The following is a 23,800-nucleotide window of genomic DNA, read 5'->3' on the forward strand; positions in this document are numbered from 1 at the left end:
GCAATCCCTTCTCCTCCATTCTCCTCTCGGGATCTTGGGCACGCACGCACACGCGCCCGGCGTGAGATTTAAGCCACCGGGTCCGAGACGCGAACCGCGGTCGACTACGTGGGAGTCCAGTGACATAGCCGTTACGCTAACTGCTGGTTCCCCAGGTCCCCCTTTTTTTAAAAAAATTTTTTTATGAGAAGTTTTTGCTGTAGAGCGTGTGTGCACAGAAAGATAGAAAACGAGAAATCACCCCCAGGGGGTGGGAGGGCCACACCACAATCCCTTGTCCTCCAGTCTCCTGTCAGGATTTTGGGCATACACACACGTGTCCGGCGTGAGTTTTAAAACACTGGGTCTGAGACTCGAACCACAGTTGACTACGTGGGAGTCCAGCGATGTAAACATTATGCCATCTGCTGGTCCCTCCCCAGGCATTCTTAAAATTAGATGCCTTGATCCACAAAAACTAAGGTTTGTTTGTAAAAGATGAGTGTCAGCAGGCCAGCAGGTGGCAAGGTGGTTAAGGTGTTGGATCCCACATGGCCAAAGGGATTGCGGTGTGGCCATCACCCCTCAGGGGATGATTTCTCACTTTCTCTGTCTCTGTGTCTCTCTATCTCTTTCCTGCAAGCACACGTACCCTATGGCAAAAAAAACTAACAACAGCAAAAAGACAGCATCAGCTATAAGATTGTGTATGTATCTTGCTGTTAAGATTACTGCTTCTTAGAAGCTACATCGTTACTGTTCTATGGTAGTAGTGTGTATGTGTGTGTGAGTGTGTGTTAGACAATGAGACAGAGTGACTCAAATGCTTGTGTCTGTAGCTGATGATAGTGGGTTGAATGGCCCACTATCTGTAGCACTATCTGTAGCTCAACCCACTATCTGTAGCTGATGACAGTGGGTTGAGGTCAGTACACCCAGAAAGCTGATAAATACCACTCGAAGACTCTGGCAGCAGCCTAGAGCTGCCATTTCCACACCTGCTTGGTACATCGCTTCTGAGTATTGCAAAGCTTAAAAGATGAAGTGTCCCTTCCTTTGATTCAGCCTATCATAGTTTTTAGTTGGACAGTTCCTTCTCCTGCTGTCTTTTCTCTGAACTCTAACCAGGAAACAGGAAGGCACTTTTGACCTGCAGTTCTCACAACGGACGCTGCTTCACTAGGTCCAGTGTTAACCCACCTGCTGGCCCCGCTCGCCCCTTATGTGTGCCTTGCTGTCCTTCGTCCTTGACACTACACCCTCCTGCACACTGATCCCCTGGGTTGCACTGCAGGCCCCATCAGGAAGGTGGGGAAAGGCCTGGGGTGGGGCTGGATTGCAGAGATGGCTCTCTGCAGATTTTTCAGTGAAGTCAAGATCTTTGGCCACACTGGGCACGAGCCCTGCCCTTTACAGCTGAGGCCACTGAGGGCTTCGCATAATGTTCTCAGCGTCAACTCTGACCCCAGTGAGTCATCCTCTTGGTACGATCTGGGAAAACAACCCTATGTATCCCAGAGCTCCCACCTCCACAGAATTAGTGGTTGCTTCTTTGGAAGATGGGGTATGGGGTCTCTCTTTCCTGTCACCTCTGGGGTTGCCGTGGGAGTTTGAAGCCCTTGGTGAGGATTCCCACACGTTGGTGCGTAATGTCATTGCGCAGGCCCAGTGCTGGCTCACGTCCACTTTTAGTCCTTCAGCTGCAGGCAGTTCTTTCAAAAATACGGGCTTGCCCTTACTCTGCGCCAACGTGAAAACGTGCTGCTGTAGCTTCTCAATTTTCACTCCTGGCTTCTGCCAGAAATAATGTGGCACTGTAGGTAATAATGCAGCTTACCTACAAGTTCACTCTCATGTTCTACTCCATTTATCTTACAATTTTAGAACGTCTCCTTTTTCTGTAGGCCACCTTCCTATGCGAAAATAGCGATTCAAAGAAGGGAGTTCATATAACTGTTCCAGCCCAAGAAACAATCTCGGTTGGCAGATCAGAGCATGGGTTCAAATCCCAGCTCTGCCACTTACTCATGGGACCGTGGACTTGTCACCTCTTTGTGTTTTGGCTTCCTTGTTTACATGCACAGAGATCACAATAACACCCAGAAGGGAGTAAGTACCCAACACGTAGTAGCTTTGTCGTTACTGGAGAAAAAAGGGCCTTTGTGCCTGATCAGTGAGCATCACAGAATTCAATCCAGTGGCTTCCTGCTTGCTTTCTTTTGTTACACGAAGCTAGCAGGTGGATTGTGTGCACTGAAGAACTGTCAGAACACATGCTTTCTTTTTAAAATAATTATTTATTTAATTTTATTTATTCATTTTAATTTGACCAGAGAGAGACAGAGAGGGGGAAGAGAAAGAAAGCAAGCCAGCAGATCCAGGACTCGAACCATGGTTAGCCATGAGGGAGTGTCCAGCGCCTCAACTACCACACCACCTGCTGGCCCCTAGAACACATGCTTTTACAGAATGGGGATTTCAGAGAGAAAAAATTGGACAGCTTCCCTTAAAAACTTCCAGACATCTCATTGTAAGATTTGCCCCATTAATTTGCACACAAATCACAGCCTCTTTCTTCGTTAGCAGCAGACCCGCTGTGTAGAAGCAAGCAGCTTTTAGAAACATCTTGCCCGCACTCCTGGAACGTGCAGTGACGCTCTCTGGTCTGACGACCAGAGCCCGCTCAGCTGATTCCCGGTGGGCGTGGACAGGCTGCCCGGCTTTCACACTGCGGGGTGGACGGTGGGGAGGCCAGCAGGGGAATGGAATGTGCAAGGCTTTTAAATGTCATGTCTGTGGACTGTGTTGGCAGGCCCATGCAGTGCTCCACAATAAACCTGTCACAAATGCATTGAGTCACTGGGTCCTTTATTTCTCATCATTGCATTCTGTGGCCTTGTGTTCTCCTGCCAGCAGAGAAAGGAGCGTCCAGCGGCCCCAACCCCACTCTCAGATATGCCAGCCGCTGAGTCTTTTTGAACGATCACACAGCTTGAATAAGGGACCTGTGCTGCTGGGGGGGTGCCTCCCTAAAGTGCCGTCTCCAGAGCAGCTGCCTCTAGTATACTTAAAGCCTCTGGGAGGTGAACGCTCTCTCTGCCCCGCTGCTGTGCCCTGAGATGCCTACTGGGGTCCAGAGCTCAGGCCTTGATGCCTCTCTTCTGCCTGCCAGGCCTCCAGCAGAGCCCCAGCCTGTAAGATCTACCCCAGTAGAGAAGGCAAAGCCAGCGATGCCTCTTTCCTCTCTGCAGTGTTACCCTGGAGCCCTGGGGCCCCGTGGGAAGACCCGCAAGTCTGAATCCTCAGTGTCCGCACTCCCTTGTTTCCAGTAGGAATCCCCCCCAGATCTCATCCTCAAGGAGCAGAAGTACATTTGCCAGTTCCCTCCATCCCCTCCTGCTCCTGCCTCCTGCTGGGTCAAGGCTCTGCATGTGGCCTGTGAGACCAGGAGGTGCCCAGCCGCTCCCTGAGAGTTGTGGCTAAAAAAACAAGGTGGCTGCAGAACCAGCCTGGTCACAGGGCTGTGCTCAGTGAATTGGGCAGACCAGACGCCTGCTCTTGAGGAGCCTATAGGAACAGGGAGACAACAGCAGATAGATGGAGCATTCCGGATGGTGATGGATGAGAGAAGCAGAGCATGACTAAGGACCAGGGCTCTAGCTGATGGGGTAGTACAAGGTGGGCAGAGACCTGTCTGCAAGGAAGGGGGTAATGTGATAGAACACGGGAAGGAGCACTCTTAGTCCCAGGAACAGCAGGGGCCCTGGAGTACATGAGCTGCTCCTGCCCCTCTGGAAGAATGGCGTGAGTCTTCTCCCTGGTTTCTCTGCACCCACTCTCCTTCTTCCAGCCACTTCTCTGCCCTGTAGACAGAGGTCTGTTTTTAAAAACACTTCATGGGGGCTGAAAGCTGGCACAGCAGTAACACGATGCTCTGCAAGGCTGACCCACATGGAGAAGTTCCGGGTTCATATCTGGAGAACTCCCTAAACACGCAGTGCACATGTCCCCGTGATTCGGGTCTGGCTGAGATGGGGGTAGAAGGCTGTGTAAGGCGCTCTCTCTCTCTCTCATTCTCTTTCTTTCTTTCTCTCTCATGAAAGGAACAAATAAACTTTAAAAAACATCAAAAAGAACACAAAATTTCTACCTAAAATCATCCAAGGAGTTCCCAGTCTTCCTAGGATAAAGACTCAAATCTGCTTGGTCTCAAGGCCCTGCCTGATTTGCCCCCTTAGGCAGCCCCCTCGCCTTCCTTCTCATTTATCCCTTTTTGTGCTCCATTTTTAGCACAGCTTTGTTGTCACCTCCTCAAAGAAGCCCTCTGTGACCGATGATTCCTTTATGCTTGAAGGGGTGAAGTCGCAGCCCAGGCTGGTTATGGAGCTGGTGTCCAGAATCCCAGCTCCCTGTTGCGTCACTACCATGACCTGAACAAAAGTCCACGCTTTTGTTGTCCCAATGGCTTTCCAGCTGTCCCTCTTGAAAACCATCTCCTTTGACCTCCATATTACTTCATGGAACTGTCCATTTTTATCATAGGAGTCCCTGGCGTTAGTCGGGACCCAAACCTGGTCCCCACTATAGCATCCTGGGTCCATCTGAGGAGGTAAAGAGGAGTGTGCAGGCAGCATGGATGTGGAGCCTTCCCCAGATACAGAGACCGTGCCGCTCAACCTCTCTGAACCTCGTCTACCAAGCAGCATTCCTGTGCACCCCATCTAAGAGGGAAGTGGTGTGTGGATCCTTTCCATCATCCCGCTCCACCTGTCTGGGTTTTCTCAAGTTTAAGTCACTGAAGGATCCCAGCCAGGAATGTCCTTATCTTCCCACCGCGGCTCCCTGTCCACCGTCCTGAGTTGCTTATTGTACATAGGATGGGTAGAGAGACTGATACATAAATACGTAGACACTCTTACTTCCCTAGCTGGGAGCAAGGCCCATACTCTCGTTCCCTACATCCCCATTGAGACCTCCACAGTCACAGCTCTGAAAAGCAGCAGTGATACCCTACCTTGTACAGTGGGCTTCCTGAGGGACTCCCTGTCTCTCTGTTGACTGTAGCTGGAGGACAGGGTCTACTTGCACACTTGCACATGTCTTGTGCCTTGCTCTCTGCGGTTGCTCAGCAAGTGTTCTTGGCAGACTGTCATGTGTTGCCCTCTCATTCCACAGACTCAGTCCTTCCTCCCCAGCTAGGCTGAGAGGGGCGAGACACATCACGCTGTTTGTTCTCCTCCAGCCCAATACATAAAATCTCATGAAAAGATCCTAAACCAAGGGACCAACAGATGGCGTAATGATTACGTCACTGGACTCCCACGTAGTCAAATATGATGTGGGTCCCAGACCCGGTGGCTTAAAACTCAATGCTGGGTGCATGTGCATGCATGCCCAAAATCCTGAGAGAATGGAGGGGAAGGGATGGCAGTGTGGCCATCCCCCTGCTTTCCATGTCTCTGTTTCTCTCTGTCTCTCCAGCAAGTACACATGCCCTATAGCAAAAAATCTCTTAAAAAAAAACCCTAAAGCAAACAAACAAAAAAAGGAACTTAGTGATCATAAGAATTATTCTTCATCACTCTTTTCTTCTTTATTCGTGATAGAGTGCATACATGTATATGTGAGAGTGAGGAAGAGAAAGATGAGCAACCTCTAAGAGTCTGGTCACACCACAATCCCCTTCCTGCAGTTCTCCAGGTCACTGACTCCTGGGCATTTACACTTAAGCCAGGTGTGCTATGGGCTGACCACATTGAACTGTGGGCACCATGTGCTATTCAGCTTCTTCTTTTTTTTTTTTTTTTGGAGAGGTTTTTGCTATAGGGTGCGTGCACTCGCCAGACAGAGAGAGACATAGAGACAGAAAGCGAGAAATCACCCCCCAGGGGGGTGGCCACGCCGCAATCCCTTCTCCTCCATTCTCCTCTCGGGATCTTGGGCATGCACACACACGTGCCCAGCGTGAGTTTCAAGCCACCGGGTCCAGGACGCGAACCACAGTCGACTACGTGGGAGTCCAGTGACATAGCCATTATGCTAACTGCTGGTTCCCCTATTCAGCTTCTTTTGAGCAGCACATTACCACCGAGTCATGGAGCTGGCCCCTTTATTAAAACCTTAAAACCACCCTAAATACTATCATTCTTAAAATCACCCTAAATACTATCTGTTGGAAAACTCATATTGTGAAAAACCTGTGCATCAGTTAATTATTTTTTTTGCATGAAAATAAACTCATACTTTATTTCCATTTTTTCACAATTTTTTGAAAGCCACAGAAGCAAAGTCCTGGAAGGATCTGTGCAGTTGGTCAAAATGAGCAGCAAGTGTCACAAGCTAGGTTGTCTCTTGCATTCAATGGAGTTCGTTAAATGAGGAGAGACCTCAGCTAGACCCTTCTGCTATGAGAGGTGCACTTGTCCCCTGGATAGCCAAATTGATCTGGCTTCCAGAGTTTCTTAGGGCCTGAACTGTGGGGCTGGGTTTCAGAGAAGACCCAGCTGCCTTGACCCAGACTGGCTGCCACCAGCCCTCTAGTCCTGGACTCCGAGGATAAGCCTACCTCTCAGCCAGTTCTTGCAGGCATCTACTAGGAGAGAAAAGAGTATGGACACCCTTCCCCGCCTTTGGAAAGTTTGTGATTTCCTCATGATTTGTCTCTTGAAACATCATGAGCAAAAGTTTTAGTCCTGACTAAGGAAGCCACCATCCGTCTTTAGACTCTACTGTCCCTTCCATACAATGAAGGCAGTGAGCAGAGTGACCTTTGAAACCATAGCCCTAGAGCTGGAGGCCAGAGGTGCCAGTGTGGTCTCTATGCAGCTGCTGGGGCCTCCCCAAGAACAGAGCATCAGGGGTCTCCAGGCACCAGGCCACATGAATGGTTACAGCCATCAAGCCCTCTTGGACAATGGCTTGAGTAACCTTTTATGGGCTGGACTTAGCTCAGCACCTCTGGCCACTCTCATATACCTGGATAGATTTAGCTTCCAAATTTCGCTCCCTCTTTGCAGCAGGTGTCATGGTTTCTGGCTGTTTTCTCACTGATCAAGCAGTCCTCTCTGACCACATGCTGGTACCACGTGGGAACTGTACACTTGACTCACGCTGGGCATCACCTCGAGTCTGATTCAGTTGGTCTGGAGTCCAGCAGGGGCACTGGGATTTCTAAAAGCCCCTCTGGTGACTAATGTGTAGCCAAACTCGAGGGCCACCGCACCCATCCATCCTACATGCAGCTGTCACAGGGATCCCTTAAAATACGGCCAGGACCTTCCCAGCTGTGCCACCAAAGCCTCCTGGACTGTACTTCTCCACCTGTTCTGGGCCGAATCATGCATCTCTAAAATTGATATGTTGACACCCTAACCCACAGTACCCCAGTGTGTGACTGTTTGGGGGATAAGTTCTTTAAAAATGTGATTAAGTTTAAACGAGACTATTAGGGCCCTAATCCAGTCTGACTGCTGACCTTTTAAGAAGAAGAATTAGGGGGATCAGCAGATGGTGTAATGGTTATGTTGCTGGACTCCCACGTAGTTGACTAAGGTTCAAGTCCCAGAACCGGTGGCTTAAACTCATGCCAGGCGTGTGTGCATGAGTACCTAAAAATCCTGAGAGGAGATTGGAGGAGAAGGGATTGTGGCATGGCCATCCCCCCTGAGGAGTGATTTCTTGCTTTCTATCTCTCTGTCTCTCTGGCAAACGCACAAGCCCCATTGCAAAAATCTCTTAAAAAATAAAATTAAAAAAGAAGAATTGGATACACAAAGAGACAATAAAGATTTGCATTCACAGAGGAAAGACTGAGGACACGATAAGAAGGTAACTGTCTGCAAACCAAGGAGCAAGGCCTTAGGAGAAATCAATCCCGCTGAACACCTTGATCTGGAACTTTCAGCATCCAGAACCACACGAAGATAGTATCTGCTGTTTAAGCTCCCCAGTCTGGGGTACTTCAATATGGCAGCCAAGCAGACAACTACCTTTCTGGCAAAGCAGAGGCATTGTGATTCAGAGCATGAAATCTAGGGCCAGACTGCTGCTGCTATTGATGGACAGAGGCTTTGGCAACTTACTAAACGTCTCTGTGCCTCAGTTTCCTCATCCATTTATTGGGGAGAACAACAGTATCTACTCCATAGGATTACTGGTTAGCATGCAACGAGTGAGTACGTTCAAAACACCTGGAACTCATGGCCAGAGGGCCTTCCACGGTAACTGTTCATTTGCTGTCAGTCCAGCCTCCTTCCTTCATGCCATCTGCTCCTGGACACGCATCTGTCCTAACTGCTCTCTAGTGGAATTCTCCCCTACTGCCGACCCATCCTGATATTTGCCTGATGAAGTTCAACTCGAATTCCTACTCTTCTGCAAAATCTTCCCAGACCCCTCTGGTAGCCCACTACCTCCTCCCTCATATTCCAATAAAAACATGTCTGTGCTTCTATTATGACATCTCAGCCTGCCTTGTGTACCCAAAGGATGTATTTATGGCAGGCACTAAGGATTCCTCCATTACTACAGGGACCCAGGAAGAAAGGAAAACAAGGGTGGTGATACGAATGGGGCCAGAAATGAGCTAAAATATGCAGACCATCAGGCCGCAATTTCATGCCAGGAATTCCAGAGTCAGTTACGAAGCCATGAATGATAGGCCCTCCTCCCCTTTAACAAGGCTGCTTATGGAAAATGAAGAGCTGTTTTATCCCTGAGAGAAACTCGGTCTTTGCCCTCCTCAACAGTCATTAAACCATCAGGCAACCCATGTAGACTGGGTCCCCCGTCTTGGGAGGAAACGAAGCTGCTCGGGAAGCCACGTGGGCACTTAAAAGCTTCTGGGTTCAGACTGAGAGCAGCTGAGGGGAAGCCCCGGAAAGAGAGGGACCAGCTTGCGTGACAATCTCCAAGACAGGCTGCAGTGAGGTGCCTGGATTCAGCTGCACTCAGGCACCAGGGGCTTTGGCACCATTGTGTGGCATCCACCATGTCTCACTACAGACCTACACACCCACTGGCTTCTCCAGATCCCCATTCAAATCGAATCTTAAGGATATGCAGGGGTCAGACGGTGGCATAGTGGTCAAACATGACACATTCAAGGCTGACCCACATGGAAAGGTTCTAGGTTCATGTCTGAAGACTGCGGGGTGTGCTGGTGCCCATGATCCAGGGCTAGCTGAAACGGGTAGATCGCAACATCAGGACCCTGTTGGGGGGTGCTGTCTCTAGTTCAGGAATAGATGTGTAAATAAACTAAGAAAAAAAAAAAAGATGTGCACCTCTGTGTTGTCTCAAGGGCTATTTACAACTTGCAACAATGCCCTTTATGTGGTTCCTGCCCCTCAACAAAGACCAAGGCCTGTCTGGGATGCCCGATCCCCCAGTAGACTGAAGGCCTCTGAAGGACAAGGACCTGTCCCACTTCTGTCACCGCTGAACCCCAGAACCAAGTCTAGATGCTGATTCTCAGCAGGCACACCTAGCTTCATGGCTTGGAGCGTGCTGGGGTTTCTGACATCAGCTGCAGTGGGGCGGGACATAGCATCTAACAAGAGAACGTCCTTCGTGTCATACCCACATGGGCTTTGCCTACTTGAGGCCACCCCACATGGACCATCCTGTGCAGGATGTTGAGGGGCGCACAAGTAGACAAATTTCCTCGGGATAATCGAGTGTGGCCTATGGGGGCATAGGCATAGCTGGCAGGAGAGGCTACAGTGGAGAGGGGAGCCTGCAGTGTAGACAGGAGCTCCAGCAGCCCAGTTATGTGTCTTGCCTACCCAGGCCATTTAACCAGAGCATTTGGGCTGAATGTCCTCAGAGAGGTTGGCATGTCCTTTCCTGTAAAGATGAACAGCCATCACCCAAGTTCCCCTATTGCTCTCTCCCCTGGTCCCTCCACATTTTGTCTCCAAACTCCGTGACCTGGTCTAGTCCTGCTTCCCACCCTATCTCCCACAGCTGCTCTGCGTAGATCTAGTGCCTGGGTGAAGGCTTGCTCTCCCTGGAGCCCACCCCCAGACATAACAGCCTTGTCCTCCTGACCACATGGAAGCCCGGCACAAGGAGGGTCTTGCAAGGAACCCTTCTGACCTCTGCATGAAGAGCCTCTGCTTCTCCGGGTTCCTCCCAACTCCATTGTCAGTACAGACTCCTCCTGGCCCACTTTTCGGTGCTTCTTTTTTAAAAATAAATTATTTTTATTCATGACAGACCACATGTGTGCACACTACGGAGAGGGAGAGAAGCACTCTTGACAAGGTTTCATCACACCAAATCCCCTTTAAACCGCCCTCCAACTCGTGAGGCTCTTAGACACCTGGCAATGTGGGGGCCAATCCAGGGCTCTGAGTCCACGGTCGGTCATGTGGCTTCCAGCACTGCCATTTGGTGTGTTACACTGCCGCCAGGCTGGGATTAACGCTTGCTACTTTTAATTTACTTTTCCAGTCTCTCCCCAGGTGGTATGTTTCCCTAAGGACAAAGACATGTATCTTGCTTATTTCTGTTTCTCGTGGACTTCCTAGGAACTTAATATTTATTGACCGACTTATTGCATATTTTTGCCCTTTAATAACAGGGATGAGGCTTGTTTACTTGCTCTGCGCGATGGCCAGCTTGCTGTGGGGGCCTGCTGTGTTTTCAGAATTAGGCCTCTCCTTGGGAAAGTGGACTGGTGGTCTGGAGAAGAGCAGTGTTCACTTTGTACCTTAAATGCTTCTGCAGCCTTTGAGATGTTCAATTTGCATGTGTATATTACTTTTGAAATAAAATAATTTATTTAAATTAGACTGTTCATATGAATAAGAGTTAAGGGGGTAGATGCTTTTTTAAAAAATTTTTGTTTAGGTTTTTGCCATAAGACATGCATTGGCTGGAGAGAGACAGAGAGGGAGAGTGAGAACTCACCCTCCAGGGACAGTAGCCATGCTATAATCCTTTCTCCTCTGTTCTCCTCTCAGGATTTTGGTCACACACACACACACACACACACACACACGTGCCTGGTGTGATTTTCAAGCCACCAGGTCCAGGACTGGAACCACAGCCTTGTGAGAGTCAGTTCCTTAACCTTAACCACCATGCCACTTGCTGACCCCGACCTTTTCTATTTTTTTTTGGAGAGATTTTCACTGTAGGGCGCGTGCGCTCGCCAGACAGACAGAGAGAGACATAGAGACAGAAAGCGAGAAATCACCTCCCGGGGGGGATGGTCACGCCGCAATCCCTTCTCCTCCATTCTCTTCTCGGGATCTTGGGCACGTATGCACACGTGCCCAGCGTGAGTTTTAAGCCACCGGGTCCGAGACGCGAACCGCGGTCGACTACGTGGGAGTCCAGGAACATAGCCATTACGCTAACTGCTGGTTACTGACCCCGACCTTTTTTAAAAAAACAATTACCAGAGGGCCTGGCAATTCACTAGAGACAGAAAGAGGGAGGGAGAGAGAAAGCATCCCTTGGTGAGGGATGGTCACATTACGATCACTTCCCCAGTTCTCTATCTCCTTGGGACTTGGGGCAACACACACATGTGCGGACTATTATTTTTCAAGCTACTGGGGCCAGGATTTGAACTGCACAATCAGCCATATGGGATTCAGCTCCATTAACCACTAGGCTATGGGGCCTCCCCAAGATGAGCTTTTCTTGATAAGATTTTCCCATACTTTCCTTTAGCAGCCTAGACTTAAAATTTTCCAAAGGGGCATTACAGCATTCCCCATCTTGTAAATAAATATACCTAATAATATGAAATTGTAAGAGAAGACACATAGATTAGGAAATTTATGTGGGCTGTAATAAGGGGATCATTTTTAACTGCCTGGAGTAATTTAAAATATTATTTCAGCTGTGAGTAGGTTTTAGTTAGTTCTGAGAATTCCTTCATTACACCAAGATGCCCCTGGAAAATCATTTACCATATTTTATCCTCTCGTTTTTCACTGGAGAGGGGCCGACAAACCACATTGATCCGGGTACCCAAAGGAGAGAGGGTCATGTCCCTCCACCCCTAAAGAAAACGCTTTTATTTGAAATGTCTTTTCCATTTACCTTCAAATAATGAAGTTTTTAACCTCTCTTGTTTTTCTGAATATTAAATTTTCAAAGGAAGGCTATTTTAGAGTTCAAAGTGCCTATTCAAGTCTTTAATGGTTCTCTTGGTCTGGCATTCACCGGCGAGAATTTTTAAACAGCATCCCGTGGCTCAGGTTTGTGGCTAAAAAGATAATTCCAAGCCAAGGGCATTGGCACATAATGCAGAGATGGCTCTCCCACTAAGCCTTTACTTTTCACTGTGTCCTCCAGGCAGGCTAGGGTGGACTAGCTTGGGGCAGGTAGACCAGATCACCCCAGTGCCTGCCCTGGGCTTCTCAGCTCCTGCAGCTCGGACTAGGGCCTCGCAGCTGGTGGGAACTGGAGGACTGGAGCCGCCCTAGAGCTGCCCAAAGGCCATGCAGGAGCCTTCAGTGTGTGCCCACTGACCCTGAGCACCTCGGATTCTTGAACCAAAGGCCCAGATTTAGCCAGGACCTTCTGCTGTCGATCTGGCTCTGATTTCTTCACAACTTGTGCCATGTGGAAGTTGAAGACTCAGAAAAACTTCTGGAATCCAAAGCAAGTCAGCCATCTTTCCTCATAAGACTGTTTCAATTCTTTAGTCATCCTAGGTCTATCTATCGGTCACTCACGCCTCCTGACTGTGGAATATAATCGTGTTCTAGTTGTCAGTTTCTAAGTATGTCAGTGTTTCTTTATGGGGTGTTCTTGGCATCAGAAATAGGCAATCCCTGTCTTAAATATTGCAGGCTATTTAGCACCAAATTCCAGCAGGCATCTTATTGTTATGACAACCGATAATGGGCTCTCAGCCTGGGTGGAAAATGCTATCTTTAGCCTGGGCAGTGCAGCACCATCTTGAGCCTGGGGGGAGGGGGGCAGTACCACCTTTGGCTGAGAAACACTGAACCCCAAAGTTCTTTGTTGTACTTTGTGGAGTGCATGCATCCTGAATCCCCCACACTCAGCTCAGTTCAAGGCTCGTGGAAGGACATCGGGAGATGTTTGTCAATGAATGAATGAATGTGATTCATGAACAGGCTCCAAGAAGGCCTATGGACCACTAAAATTGTGTGCTAACTGTATAGGTCAGGCCAGCTCCGTTGCCTGGTGGTTGGGGTGCCCAGATCCCACATAACTGACTGTGTGGTTTGAATCCTGGGCCTAGAGGGTTGGGAGACATGCCGAGCACACGCATGTCTGTGCCCAATGTCTCTAAAGGAGAAAGAGGTGGAGAAAAAGGGATTGGAATGCGATCATTCCCCACAAGAGGTGTTTCTCCTCTCCTCTCTGTCTCTCTGGCTAGCAAAAGCCAAAACCAAACCCAAAAAAATCTGTGTGTATGTGGTGTGTGTTAAACACATGCATTTGCTGGGGCAAGAACCCATGGCCTACATCAGCTTCTCCAAAGGAATTGTGACCCCCAAGGATATGTGGTAGATGGTCCAACCAGCTTCCACCAGTAGCCTGAGGTTTGTCACTGCTCGCTTCACTGCACAGTTTTCTGAGATCAATTTTAGAACTATCGCTCTGTGCCAGTACCCTAATATCCATAGAAGGGAATGCCCTGGACATCCCCGGGGAGCCTCTGCTCTGTGAGAAGGTGCACAAGTCCATAACACATGGGCTGCTTGCAACCATTTTACAAGGAGTGGCCGTGTCCTGGCCCTTTGACTCACTCGCAGGACAGTGAGGTAAAACAGGGCAGAGATGAGTTATGTGTCCTTGGTGACTTGCCCAGTAAGAGTCAAACCCATTGGTGATGACCCTCAGCTTCCCACAGACCCAGGCTCACACAGCAGCTGAAGCCATGAGTGCCAGCTTGGCTCGGTCCCTTCCTGAGAGGTCACTGTTGACACAGCTGTTTTTCTAGACAACCAACCCCCGGAGGCAGGAAGAACTGCAGGCCAAGCTGGCAGCTGAGCAGAGGGCCCACATTCAGACACAGCTGCATACCTGGGTAGAGGTTCACACTTACCTCGTGGCCCCATGGATTCTAGGGTGGCTGCAGAGCAGTGGCTCTGAGTGAGGTCTGGGATGGGAAGGTGGACAGGGGTTGGTAATAGGATAGAGGCTGCTTTCCTGCCATCCTCCTGCCTGTCCTGGGATGTTCCCATGACAGCAACAGAAGCTACAGCACCCAAGGGGCCAGGTGGGGTGCAGTAGTAAAATGCGGGGCTCTGCGAGGCTGACCCGTGCAGGAAGGCTCAAAGGTAGTGTCTGGCGCTCCTTGAGTTTGCCAGGCGCGTGTGTACCCATGACCTGGAGCTGACTGAAGCTGAGGCTGGATTTGGGGCACTGAGACCCTGGTGGGGGTGCTGCCTCTTTGTCTCTGCCTCTATTACTCATGGGAGAAAGATATTTTAAAAGAGGCAGGAGCTTCAGTGTCTGGAAAGATGGATTGGCCTGGGAAGAGGACCAACTCCTGGGCTGGAAGAATTCAGCCCTGGGGCTCATCTCTACAACATCATAGCATCTGCCAAGAGTCTATGGTATCGTTCACCCCCAGAAGGGTGCAGAAGCTTCCAGCACCAGTCATGAGCCCCAGTAACTCCCCCTGGGGACAGTGGAGACTCTGAGAAGCCACTGGTAATCCAGGCTTCTCAGACTTCAGTGTGCCTACAAAGTTGCCTGGGGAGCCGAAGTCACAGATTCCTAGGCTTGGACTCCAAAGGTCACTCTGTAAGGCTTAGTAACTGGGGCCTCCAACAACCCCCAGGTGTTGAGAACACACATTTTGAGAACCACTAGTCCCAGATAGGGGGTTCTATGCTGTGTTCAACTGCACCCCTTAGTGGGGAGTAGAGAAAGGAAGGGAATGGATTTCAGCCCCACCAGCCCTGCCACCCGCCTCCCCCCACCACCCACACACACACACTAAGGACACCTCCCAGTCTGTTTGGCAAATCCGGCTTCTATGAGTAAAATAAAAACAAGTGGGGAGAGATCCCTGGCCTGGAGGAGGAGGGTCCAGGCTTGCACTTGTGGTGCTTGTGAGAATGGAGCCTCCCCACCCCTCATCCCATTGTACTTGGGGCAAGGACAGCTTCTGCTGATAAGCCCTGAACATGTAAAAGCAAACAAAGCCCCAAATGGCGAGCCAACTGAGAGCCACGGGCAGGGCGGTGGGGCAACTCATTCCCTCGGCAGTCTTGGACCCTAGTGGTCTTGCACAGGGCTTTTGGTGGCCAGAGGGGCTTTGCTGCCTGCCTGTGGCTTCTATTCAGCTTTCACAAGGTGGACGCAGTCGCAGGTCTTCCCAGCATTGCCTGGATATGCTGCATCTGGCTGGCCCCTGAGTCAAGAGGAGCATTGGCACAGCCTCCTTGTCCTCTAAAAGATAAGCCAGGGGTAACCCTATGCCTTCTGGAGCTGGGGGGCCAATCACAATGGTCTGGGGTGTAGCATAAAGTCTAGGGTACAGCTTAAGTCTCAGGGTTCAACTCTTGTCTTTACCACCGTGGAGCTGAGTGATGTGGGGTGAGTCATCTTCCCCCAGCTCAGTTTCCTTAGCAGCGAACTGAGGCAAATTCTAGTATAACAAGTGAGCATTAAACACAGTTTCAGTGTAAGGCTCTTTCCATGGCGCCTGCATGGTGTGAGCCCTCGGGAAATGCTGGCCGATGGCTACTAAGTATTGGGTCATCAGAAAAGTCATGATGTATTTTTCTGTGTTTTTCTATGCAAACATGTCATGACTTTCCCAATGACCCAATACTTTGAGGGGTTTTGATGAAGCAGGAGTGAGCCCCCTGGCTTGTTTCCGGGGTTGCTGTAACCAATGACCGCTCTCTGAGCAGTTCACAGTAACAGGACTTTGTTGTGTCGCCATGCTAGAGGGCAGAAGCCCCAATTTGAGGTGTTGGCAGGACCATGCTCTCTCTGAAGGCCTTAGGGGAGACTCCCCTGGCCTCTCTTCTAACTTCTCCTGTTGCCGCAGTCCCTGGTATCCCTTGGTCAGTAGACACGCCATGTCAGTCTCTGCCTCCGTTGTCACGTGGCATCCTTCCTGTGTGTCTTGACGTCCTCTTCGTATAAGGACACTGGCCGTGCTGGATTGGGGCCCACCAGTGTGCAGCATGACCTCATCTGAACTTGACTACATCTGCGCAGACCTACTTCCAGAGAAGGTCACACCCACTGGTACAGGGTGGGGACTTCAACATGTTATTTTGGGGAGCAAAATTCAACTCATAATTCTCACCTGGAACAAGACCACAGGGTCCAGCAGCCATGAAGACCCAGAAGACCTTCAATGCAATCAATGTGTGTGGGCTTCCCAGACTTGGAGTAAATTGTTCCAAATGGTTATGTTTTCCAGGGTGTTCAGACTTACATCTCTTGGATATGTTGACTCCAACAGAACGAAAGCGACAAGGATACATCCATGAGCTCATTGTCACTGAGGAGAACTATGTGAACGACCTGCAGCTGGTCACAGAGGTAATGGGGACCGTGGGTGGCAAGGGGTGCACTGGCAGGAGGCAAGGAGGGAGTGGGGCCTGTATTTTTCTGTGTTTTTCTATGCAAACATGTCATGACTTTCCCAATGACCCAATACTTTGAGGGGTTTTGATGAAGCAGGAGTGAGCCCCCTTGCTTGTTTCCGGGGTTGCTGTAACCAATGACCGCTCTCTGAGCAGTTCACAGTAACAGGACTTTGTTGTGTCGCCATGCTGGAGGGCAGAAGCCCCAATTTGAGGTGTTGGCAGGACCATGCTCTCTCTGAAGGCCTTAGGGGAGACTCCCCTGGCCTCTCTTCTAACTTCTCCTGTTGCCGCAGTCCCTGGTATCCCTTGGTCAGTAGACACGCCATGTCAGTCTCTGCCTCCGTTGTCACGTGGCATCCTTCCTGTGTGTCTTGACGTCCTCTTCGTATAAGGACACTGGCCGTGCTGGATTGGGGCCCACCAGTGTGCAGCATGACCTCATCTGAACTTGACTACATCTGCGCAGACCTACTTCCAGAGAAGGTCACACCCACTGGTACAGGGTGGGGACTTCAACATGTTATTTTGGGGAGCAAAATTCAACTCATAATTCTCACCTGGAGCAAGACCACAGGGTCCAGCAGCCATGAAGACCCAGAAGACCTTCAATGCAATCAATGTGTGTGGGCTTCCCAGACTTGGAGTAAATTGTTCCAAATGGTTATGTTTTCCAGGGTGTTCAGACTTACATCTCTTGGATATGTTGACTCCAACAGAACGAAAGCGACAAGGATACATCCATGAGCTCATTGTCACTGAGGAGAACTATGTGAACGACCTGCAGCTGGTCACAGAGGTAATGGGGACCGTGGGTGGCAAGGGGTGCACTGGCAGGAGGCAAGGAGGGAGTGGGGCCTAACTCTGAGCCGGAGACACGTTCTGGTCTGTGGGGGGCATCTGGACAGGAGGTCACAGAGGGACTCTTACCCCAAAGAAGGTGGTGACATTCTCAGTCACAGCCATCTCCGTCATACCCACCAAGGACTGAGAGTACACTGCCCAGGGCAAAGGAGTCCCGAGGAGCCGATGAAAGCGGGTGTATAGACTGAGATTGGAGTCCAGCCTCTTGTCAGAGAAGCTGCATCCCAGCCACCCTCCAGCTGATGCCACAGAGCCCGTCATGCCATCTCCCTGCCTCAGTGCTGACATCTGAAAGGGGTGGCCAGTGGGCTGATAGCTCAGGTTATGCCCAGTATTCTAAATTCCTTCTCCTTGGGGCAAACAAAATCTGTCACTGAGAATGAAGTCATATCCACCCAAGTCCCCATGGTCCTCCCTGACCTGGGATGCTGCCTCATCTTGTCTACCCTCCGAGGCAGCCACTGAAAGGCCTCAGCCAGCCTGCCCAGCAGGATGGCTGCCCTGCTCCTCAGCAAGCTTTTGTCTGTACACATGGGAAGCTGCCAAATTAGAAAACAGGGCTTTGCAGAGCTGGACCTAGGGTCACTGTACAAATGGAAAAGTACTACAAAGTTTGGAAACCTCCATCGCCACCACTTCCACCACCACACCAGACAGTTGCAAAACCTGTCTTGTCTGCTAGTCTCAACACCCAGGGAAGACATAGCTCGGCTCTCTGATGCTGAGGATAGGATGGGTCGCTGGCCCACAAGGCTGCCATTAACGCATTGGAAGTGTTGATGCAAATTCAGAAAGGGTGCTCTTTTCTCAAGACACCAAACTGTTATAAAGTATAGAGTTTAGGATGCCTAGGGTATGAGTGTCACCCTTGAGATATGGCAGCTTTGTACAGTGCACAAAATGCATGGCTGTATGTGGTGGCCCTGACCTGCCAGGTTCTACATCATTGTAAAGACTCATGTGGAATAGGGCTCTCAGGGGCCAGCCAAGTTTACTTCAAAGATAGGCTGTCCTTTCCCTAAAGAACTATCAGAAGAAAAGAGTGTTCCTGCCTCCACTGGTAGGTAATAACCACCTTAATAGGCAGGGCCTCAACCACCTGGGCTTTCTCTGAGACCTGTGATTTTCTGCAAGATGCCCAATGCTCCAGAGCTTGGGGAGGGCTCGTTTATTTCACAGAGCCCAAGAAAAGGGCTTGTTATGTCCTGGAAGTCCTGGCTCCATCAGGACCCAGCCTAGGAGGCTGAAGACAGCGATGGTGTTAGTTCCCAGGTTGTCACGGGTAGCCCTCCTTGTAAGAGGCCCAGCCTCTGGGAGCTTAGACTGCCCATGTCTTGTGTGTGCAGCAGATGCCCAGGTGAGAATGAAGGAACGTCCCATACACACATGCATCTTGGAGACCCCATTTTTCCCACTGGATTGCTTCCCACCAGTAGACAGGTGAGACAGTTTACTCCCTGTCCTGGTGGAGTTAAGACCTGTCCCCTGGAAACTTCAGCTGGCCTTGTTCCCTTGCACACTCACAGACAATGAAGATGTTGCTGGGGACCCCTCCCATTCCCTGGAGCAGAGGAGGGGCCACCTGCTTCAGATCTCTGCAGGAAGGTGGCATTTGGTTTCTGAGCCTCCCAGTCAAGTTGCAGACACCCGAGTCCTGAGGCCTTGCCGTTGCTCCATACAGATCGGTGTGTGCGTGTGTGTTGAGTTGGAAGCTAACCATTTGCTTTCTGAACTGCTTCGTTTTCTGCATCTGTAGATCTTTCAGAAACCCCTGATGGAGTCTGAGCTGCTGACAGAAAAAGAGGTTGCTATGATTTTTGTTAACTGGAAGGAGCTGATTATGTGTAATATCAAACTGCTAAAGTAAGCCTCTCTTCTCTAATTCCCAGCTGCACTTCACCTCTTTGGTGCTTACACACTGGCATTTCTCTGTGGGCCTGTTCGTGTCCCTCCATGCATGACCCCTGTGTCTCTTTCTGCCTTTTTTTGCTCATTGCCACTCACAAGCACCCTCACCCCCTTGTGCCCTCACGCTTTCTGGAAACGCACCCCAGCTTTTTCCTTGTGGAGAACAAATAGTCAAGGCATACCAGTTCTTCCCTGTCCGGTGGGTCTTGACTTTCCAGAGCTAGGCCAGTTCTGTTCCAGCTCCCAATCACTGGCTGCTCCAGCCTGGCCATGGGTCACCCCTACGTGTGTTTTCTCGAACCCAGGTTCCCATAGGGAAATGTTGGTCTTCTTGAGGCTTTCTCAGCACCTGCAGATGGACAAGCGTGGAACTGTTCCCTGCCTGACGTCAGCAGCTGTTCCTGAGCAACACTTTCCCAAATGGTGGCCTGAGGCTGTTCCTGTATTTTATTCCTACTTTAGTGTGTAGGGGCCACTGCAGGGTTAAGAGTCAAGAGATCTGAGTTTGGACCCCAACTCACCATCTTCCTCTTTGAGCCTCATTCCCCATCTGTAAAATGAAGGCGTTGGATTAGATCATCACAGGGATTCCTCCCAGTTCTAAAAAGTAAAATATAAAAACAAATCCATTACCACCAGACCCCTGCTAAAACGTCAATCACTTGCAGAGTAGAGTAAGTTCCGGCCTCCAAGGCAGGGGATTCACCTTGTCAGGAGGAAGGACCACCCTCTCCCTGGGCCCTGGACCTTGTACACACTCCTGATCTTTCTGCTCCTGTCGGGGAAGCCACCATCTCCTCAGTGTGGTCCCTGTGTGTTCTGGTAAAGTGACTTCAGGTCCCCACTTCCTCAGGCATGTGTTCAGGAGTGGATGGAGGGATGGAGAGAGGAGCACGGGAGGGAGCAGGAGGACAAATGTCTCGTGTCTGCTTACTCTGCACTCCAGAAGACCAGTGAACAAAGTGACCCCAGGCCTGAAGTATTCCTGGCAAAGGGCTGGCCTCAGACTCGGGCTCTGTTATTGCCTTCTAGCTATGCGTCTTTGGAAAGGTCACCTCCAGTCCCCAGGCCTCTGTGTCTTCATCTGTGTATGGAGATGATCCCATATTATGTAGGGTTGTTATGAAGAGACCTTTAGACCATGACTGCCTGGAACAGAGTCAGTGTTGGGCTTGGCTTTAGGGCCCCAGTGCTAAAAGCTGAGTAATCAGCCTCGCCCTGTCACCTAGGAGGAAGAGGCTTAGTAAAGCCCTGCGCCCACCAGTATTAAACCTGAAGTGTTGGAGACATGTGGTTGAAAAATAGACATAAAAGTATTCTGTTTAAAATAGACACAAAAATATATCTATAGGCAATGTCCCCTTTCCTTGGGCAGTTGTCGTAGGTGTTGGGGCAGGAGATGTATCTGATGTCCCTGGGTTCCCCTTAGAGAGGGCCAACCCTCCTGCTCCCATCAGGGTTCACCTGAGGGACACTTTAGGCTGGCAGCATTTCCCATACTCTTCTTCTGTCTTCCCATGTCAACCCTCCCTCCTTTTCCCAGCAGGGAACAAGCAGCCTCTCTCGAGCTCAGTAGGGGCCAGGTTCTGTTAGCTCTGGCTTGTTCCAGGGCTTGGAGGTAGGAGCTGTGAGTGGGCTGATATAGCCTACAGAGGCTGTGCCTTGTCCAAAGCCACATAGCATGTGGGCTGTGCTCTGGATGACACATGGCGTCCTAGAACTGGGGATTCCACCCAGTTGTCGCCAGCACAAAGAACACAGGACCAGAAGTAAGCTTTGCCAAGTTCTTGTCCGGGCCTGAGCACCTGCTAACTTGTTTGGAGCAGTTACCTTGGGCAGGCGACCCTCCCTGCTTTTGTTTTTAGAACCTTGAAGGTTGCGGTCTGGGACCTCTCCTGTCTGCCATACAAGCTGCCGGGAGCACGGGACTGATCATGCAGCTGGGGCAGGGTCAGCATGGCGTAGACCTGCACAGCCATTGCCAGCCCCTCCCCAGCACGAGGTCCCTGTCCCTGCCCCTCTGATGACCTGATTGGCTAGTATGGGGGAACTGGCTCATGTTTTCATGCTCCAGATGAAATACTTTTACTAAACAGGAGCCCCCGGGGATCTGATTTTTTTTTCTTCTTTTGAATATTTTATTATGAAACATATAAAGAACTTGAAAGAATTGTAGAGCAAATACCCAAATCATAAATTTTATAATTAGCATTTTGCTATGTTTGCTTGGCTACACAGATATGATTTCTTTATGCAAAAGAATAACCCCCATGTCAAGAGGATTGGAGGACTCCTGGCAGGCTGGAGGAGGAGGGGCTAAAGATAACTGAAGGTGGCACCCCTGGAATGTCACCAGAGAACAGCCACCACCCGGCACTCCTGATCCCAGGAGCTCAGCATACACTCCTTGTATATGGCAGTGGGTTGATAGGATTTAGTAACACATAAATAAAATGAAGGTAAAGGAGACTACCTGGAACCTGTGCCCTTCCTACTTATTGTGATGGTTGATGGTTAGGACAAATGGTCGTGCTCTTACTGGTGAGCTGAACTGAGAAATACGTCTGTAATGAGCAGATCAGAAAACACCTAGAATCGTTTTATGTCCAGAGTTCAGGTGCAGGAGATCTTCGCCCGACCTTTATGGGAAGAAAAACAAAAAGAAGAAAAGAAAGAAAAGAAAAAAAAGAAAAACAAAAGAGCTTCTTCCCAATAAGCATTTTTTATTAATATAAAGTATTTGACTTACCTTATCTTAAGAAGCATGGACACCATTTTATTTTATTTAATCAGAAAATGAAAGAAAAACAAACAAAAAAAATATCTTGAGTGGTTAAGAGAGGGTGAAGAGAAAGAAAGAAAATAGGGAATTTGGACTGGGCATGGAGAGAGTGAGAAATGGGAAGAAAGAATGTTGAGATGGAGAGAAGGACAGCAAGGAGGGGAGTGTAAAGGCTGCCTCTGTGGGGCTGAGAGGAGGAGAGAGATCTGAGGGCCGGGTGGCGGGAGTCAAGAGCTGCTTCTGGGGATGGGCAGGTGCCAAGATTAGCTAGGAGGGTAGGTAGGTCAGGACCCACTACACCTATGCCTCCTGTCACAACTGTGGGCTCTTGGGTCAGGTCTGAGTTCAAGGGCTGCCCCTATCATCCATTAGCAGTGTGAATTTCGTCAAGTCACTCATTTTCTGCTTGTCTCAATTCCCCCAATAGGAAATAGGGATAATAAGAAATAAATGTAAAAATAAGTGATACATTAATCATGCCAGCTCTATGACTGTCCACTCAGTCTGCAGACTTCGGAGAGCTAAGAACATTCACACATTCAATAAACACTGCACACACTTTGAAATATTTACCAGCTGGTTGATTAGTCTTTATGGTTCAAGGCCTCTGGTGTGTAAAATTCCTGTGGCTGCAAATTAGTTCTCCAAAGGGAGGAGTACTCTCCAGGCCGTGGCTGGGCCTGGTAACACTCCAGTCCTCGTAAGTCCATGTGTCAGGACATCCCAGAACGAGACCCATAACTGAACCTAAGAGGTGCCTGGTACATAGGTGGAGCTTAATTTCAGACCTGTCTCCTGGTGGGACAACTGCTCTATGAGTGTGAGCTTCAGGACCCCAGGCACTAGTTCAACTTGCTCAAGATAATGACTATCTGCATGTGATCATTCTTCATTTCCTTTTTTCTTGCCCCCCCCCATTATTTAAAAAATAATGTGGGGCAAGCAGGTAGCATGGTAGTTAGGGCACTGGACTCCCACCTAGTGGGCCATGGTCCGAGTCCCAGTTTCAGAGGCTTAAAACTCAGGCTGGGTGCTTGTGCATGTGTGTTCACAATCCCGAGAGGAGAATCTAGGAGAAAGCACTGTGTATGACTATCCTTCCTGGGGAGGTGGATTTCTCATTTTCTCTCTCTCCATCTCTCTCTGTCTCTCTGGTGAGCACATGCACCCTATAGCAAAAATTTCTCAATAAATAAATAAATAAATAAATAACGTGGGGGAGGGGAGAAGAGAGTGAAAGTACTTTTATTCCCTTCCTATACTCTTCACGGGATATGATGGACTTCCTTCTTGTTTCTATCCTTAGCAAGTTTGTAACATGTTGTTTTTTAAATTATTTTATTTAACTTTATTTATTTTTATTTTTATTTGGCCAGAGAGGGACAGAGTGTGAGAGAGAGAAAAAAGGAAAGTGAGAAATCACACCATGGTCTGGGACTCAAACTGTGGTCGGCTATGTCGTAGTCCAGCACCCTTACCACCACGCTACCTGCCGGCCCCTGTAACGTGGTTTTTCAGGGCTCTTGTCCCAACAATAGGGGAGGGAGGGATGAGAACAAACTTTGGCATGTTGGGGGATTTGGGAGAATTCCACGTGAACCCCCAGTGGGCAATGACTTTGAGCCACTCTGAGGTACTGAGCTGCCAACTCCTCACACCCCAGCAGCCAGTGCTGACCTGCACCTCTCCCTGTAAGGGCATCTGCTTGAGGTGG

At 49.7% G+C, this 23,800-nt stretch overlaps 1 protein-coding gene across 1 annotated transcript in view; it reads left to right on the plus strand.

Moving 5' to 3' along the window:
* ITSN1 (intersectin 1) overlaps positions 1–23,800 on the plus strand; it is a 268,969-nt gene that overhangs the window by 214,835 nt on the left and 30,334 nt on the right. Inside the window, exons 32-33 of the mRNA XM_006153903.3 lie at positions 16,367–16,488; positions 19,153–19,259. Of these exons, the coding sequence (XP_006153965.1) occupies positions 16,367–16,488; positions 19,153–19,259 (229 nt within the window). The remainder of the gene's footprint in view (positions 1–16,366; positions 16,489–19,152; positions 19,260–23,800) is intronic.

The sequence above is a fragment of the Tupaia chinensis genome, unplaced genomic scaffold (assembly GCF_000334495.1).
Source record: "Tupaia chinensis unplaced genomic scaffold, TupChi_1.0 Scaffold000392_1, whole genome shotgun sequence".
Taxonomy (NCBI): Eukaryota; Metazoa; Chordata; class Mammalia; order Scandentia; family Tupaiidae; genus Tupaia; species Tupaia belangeri.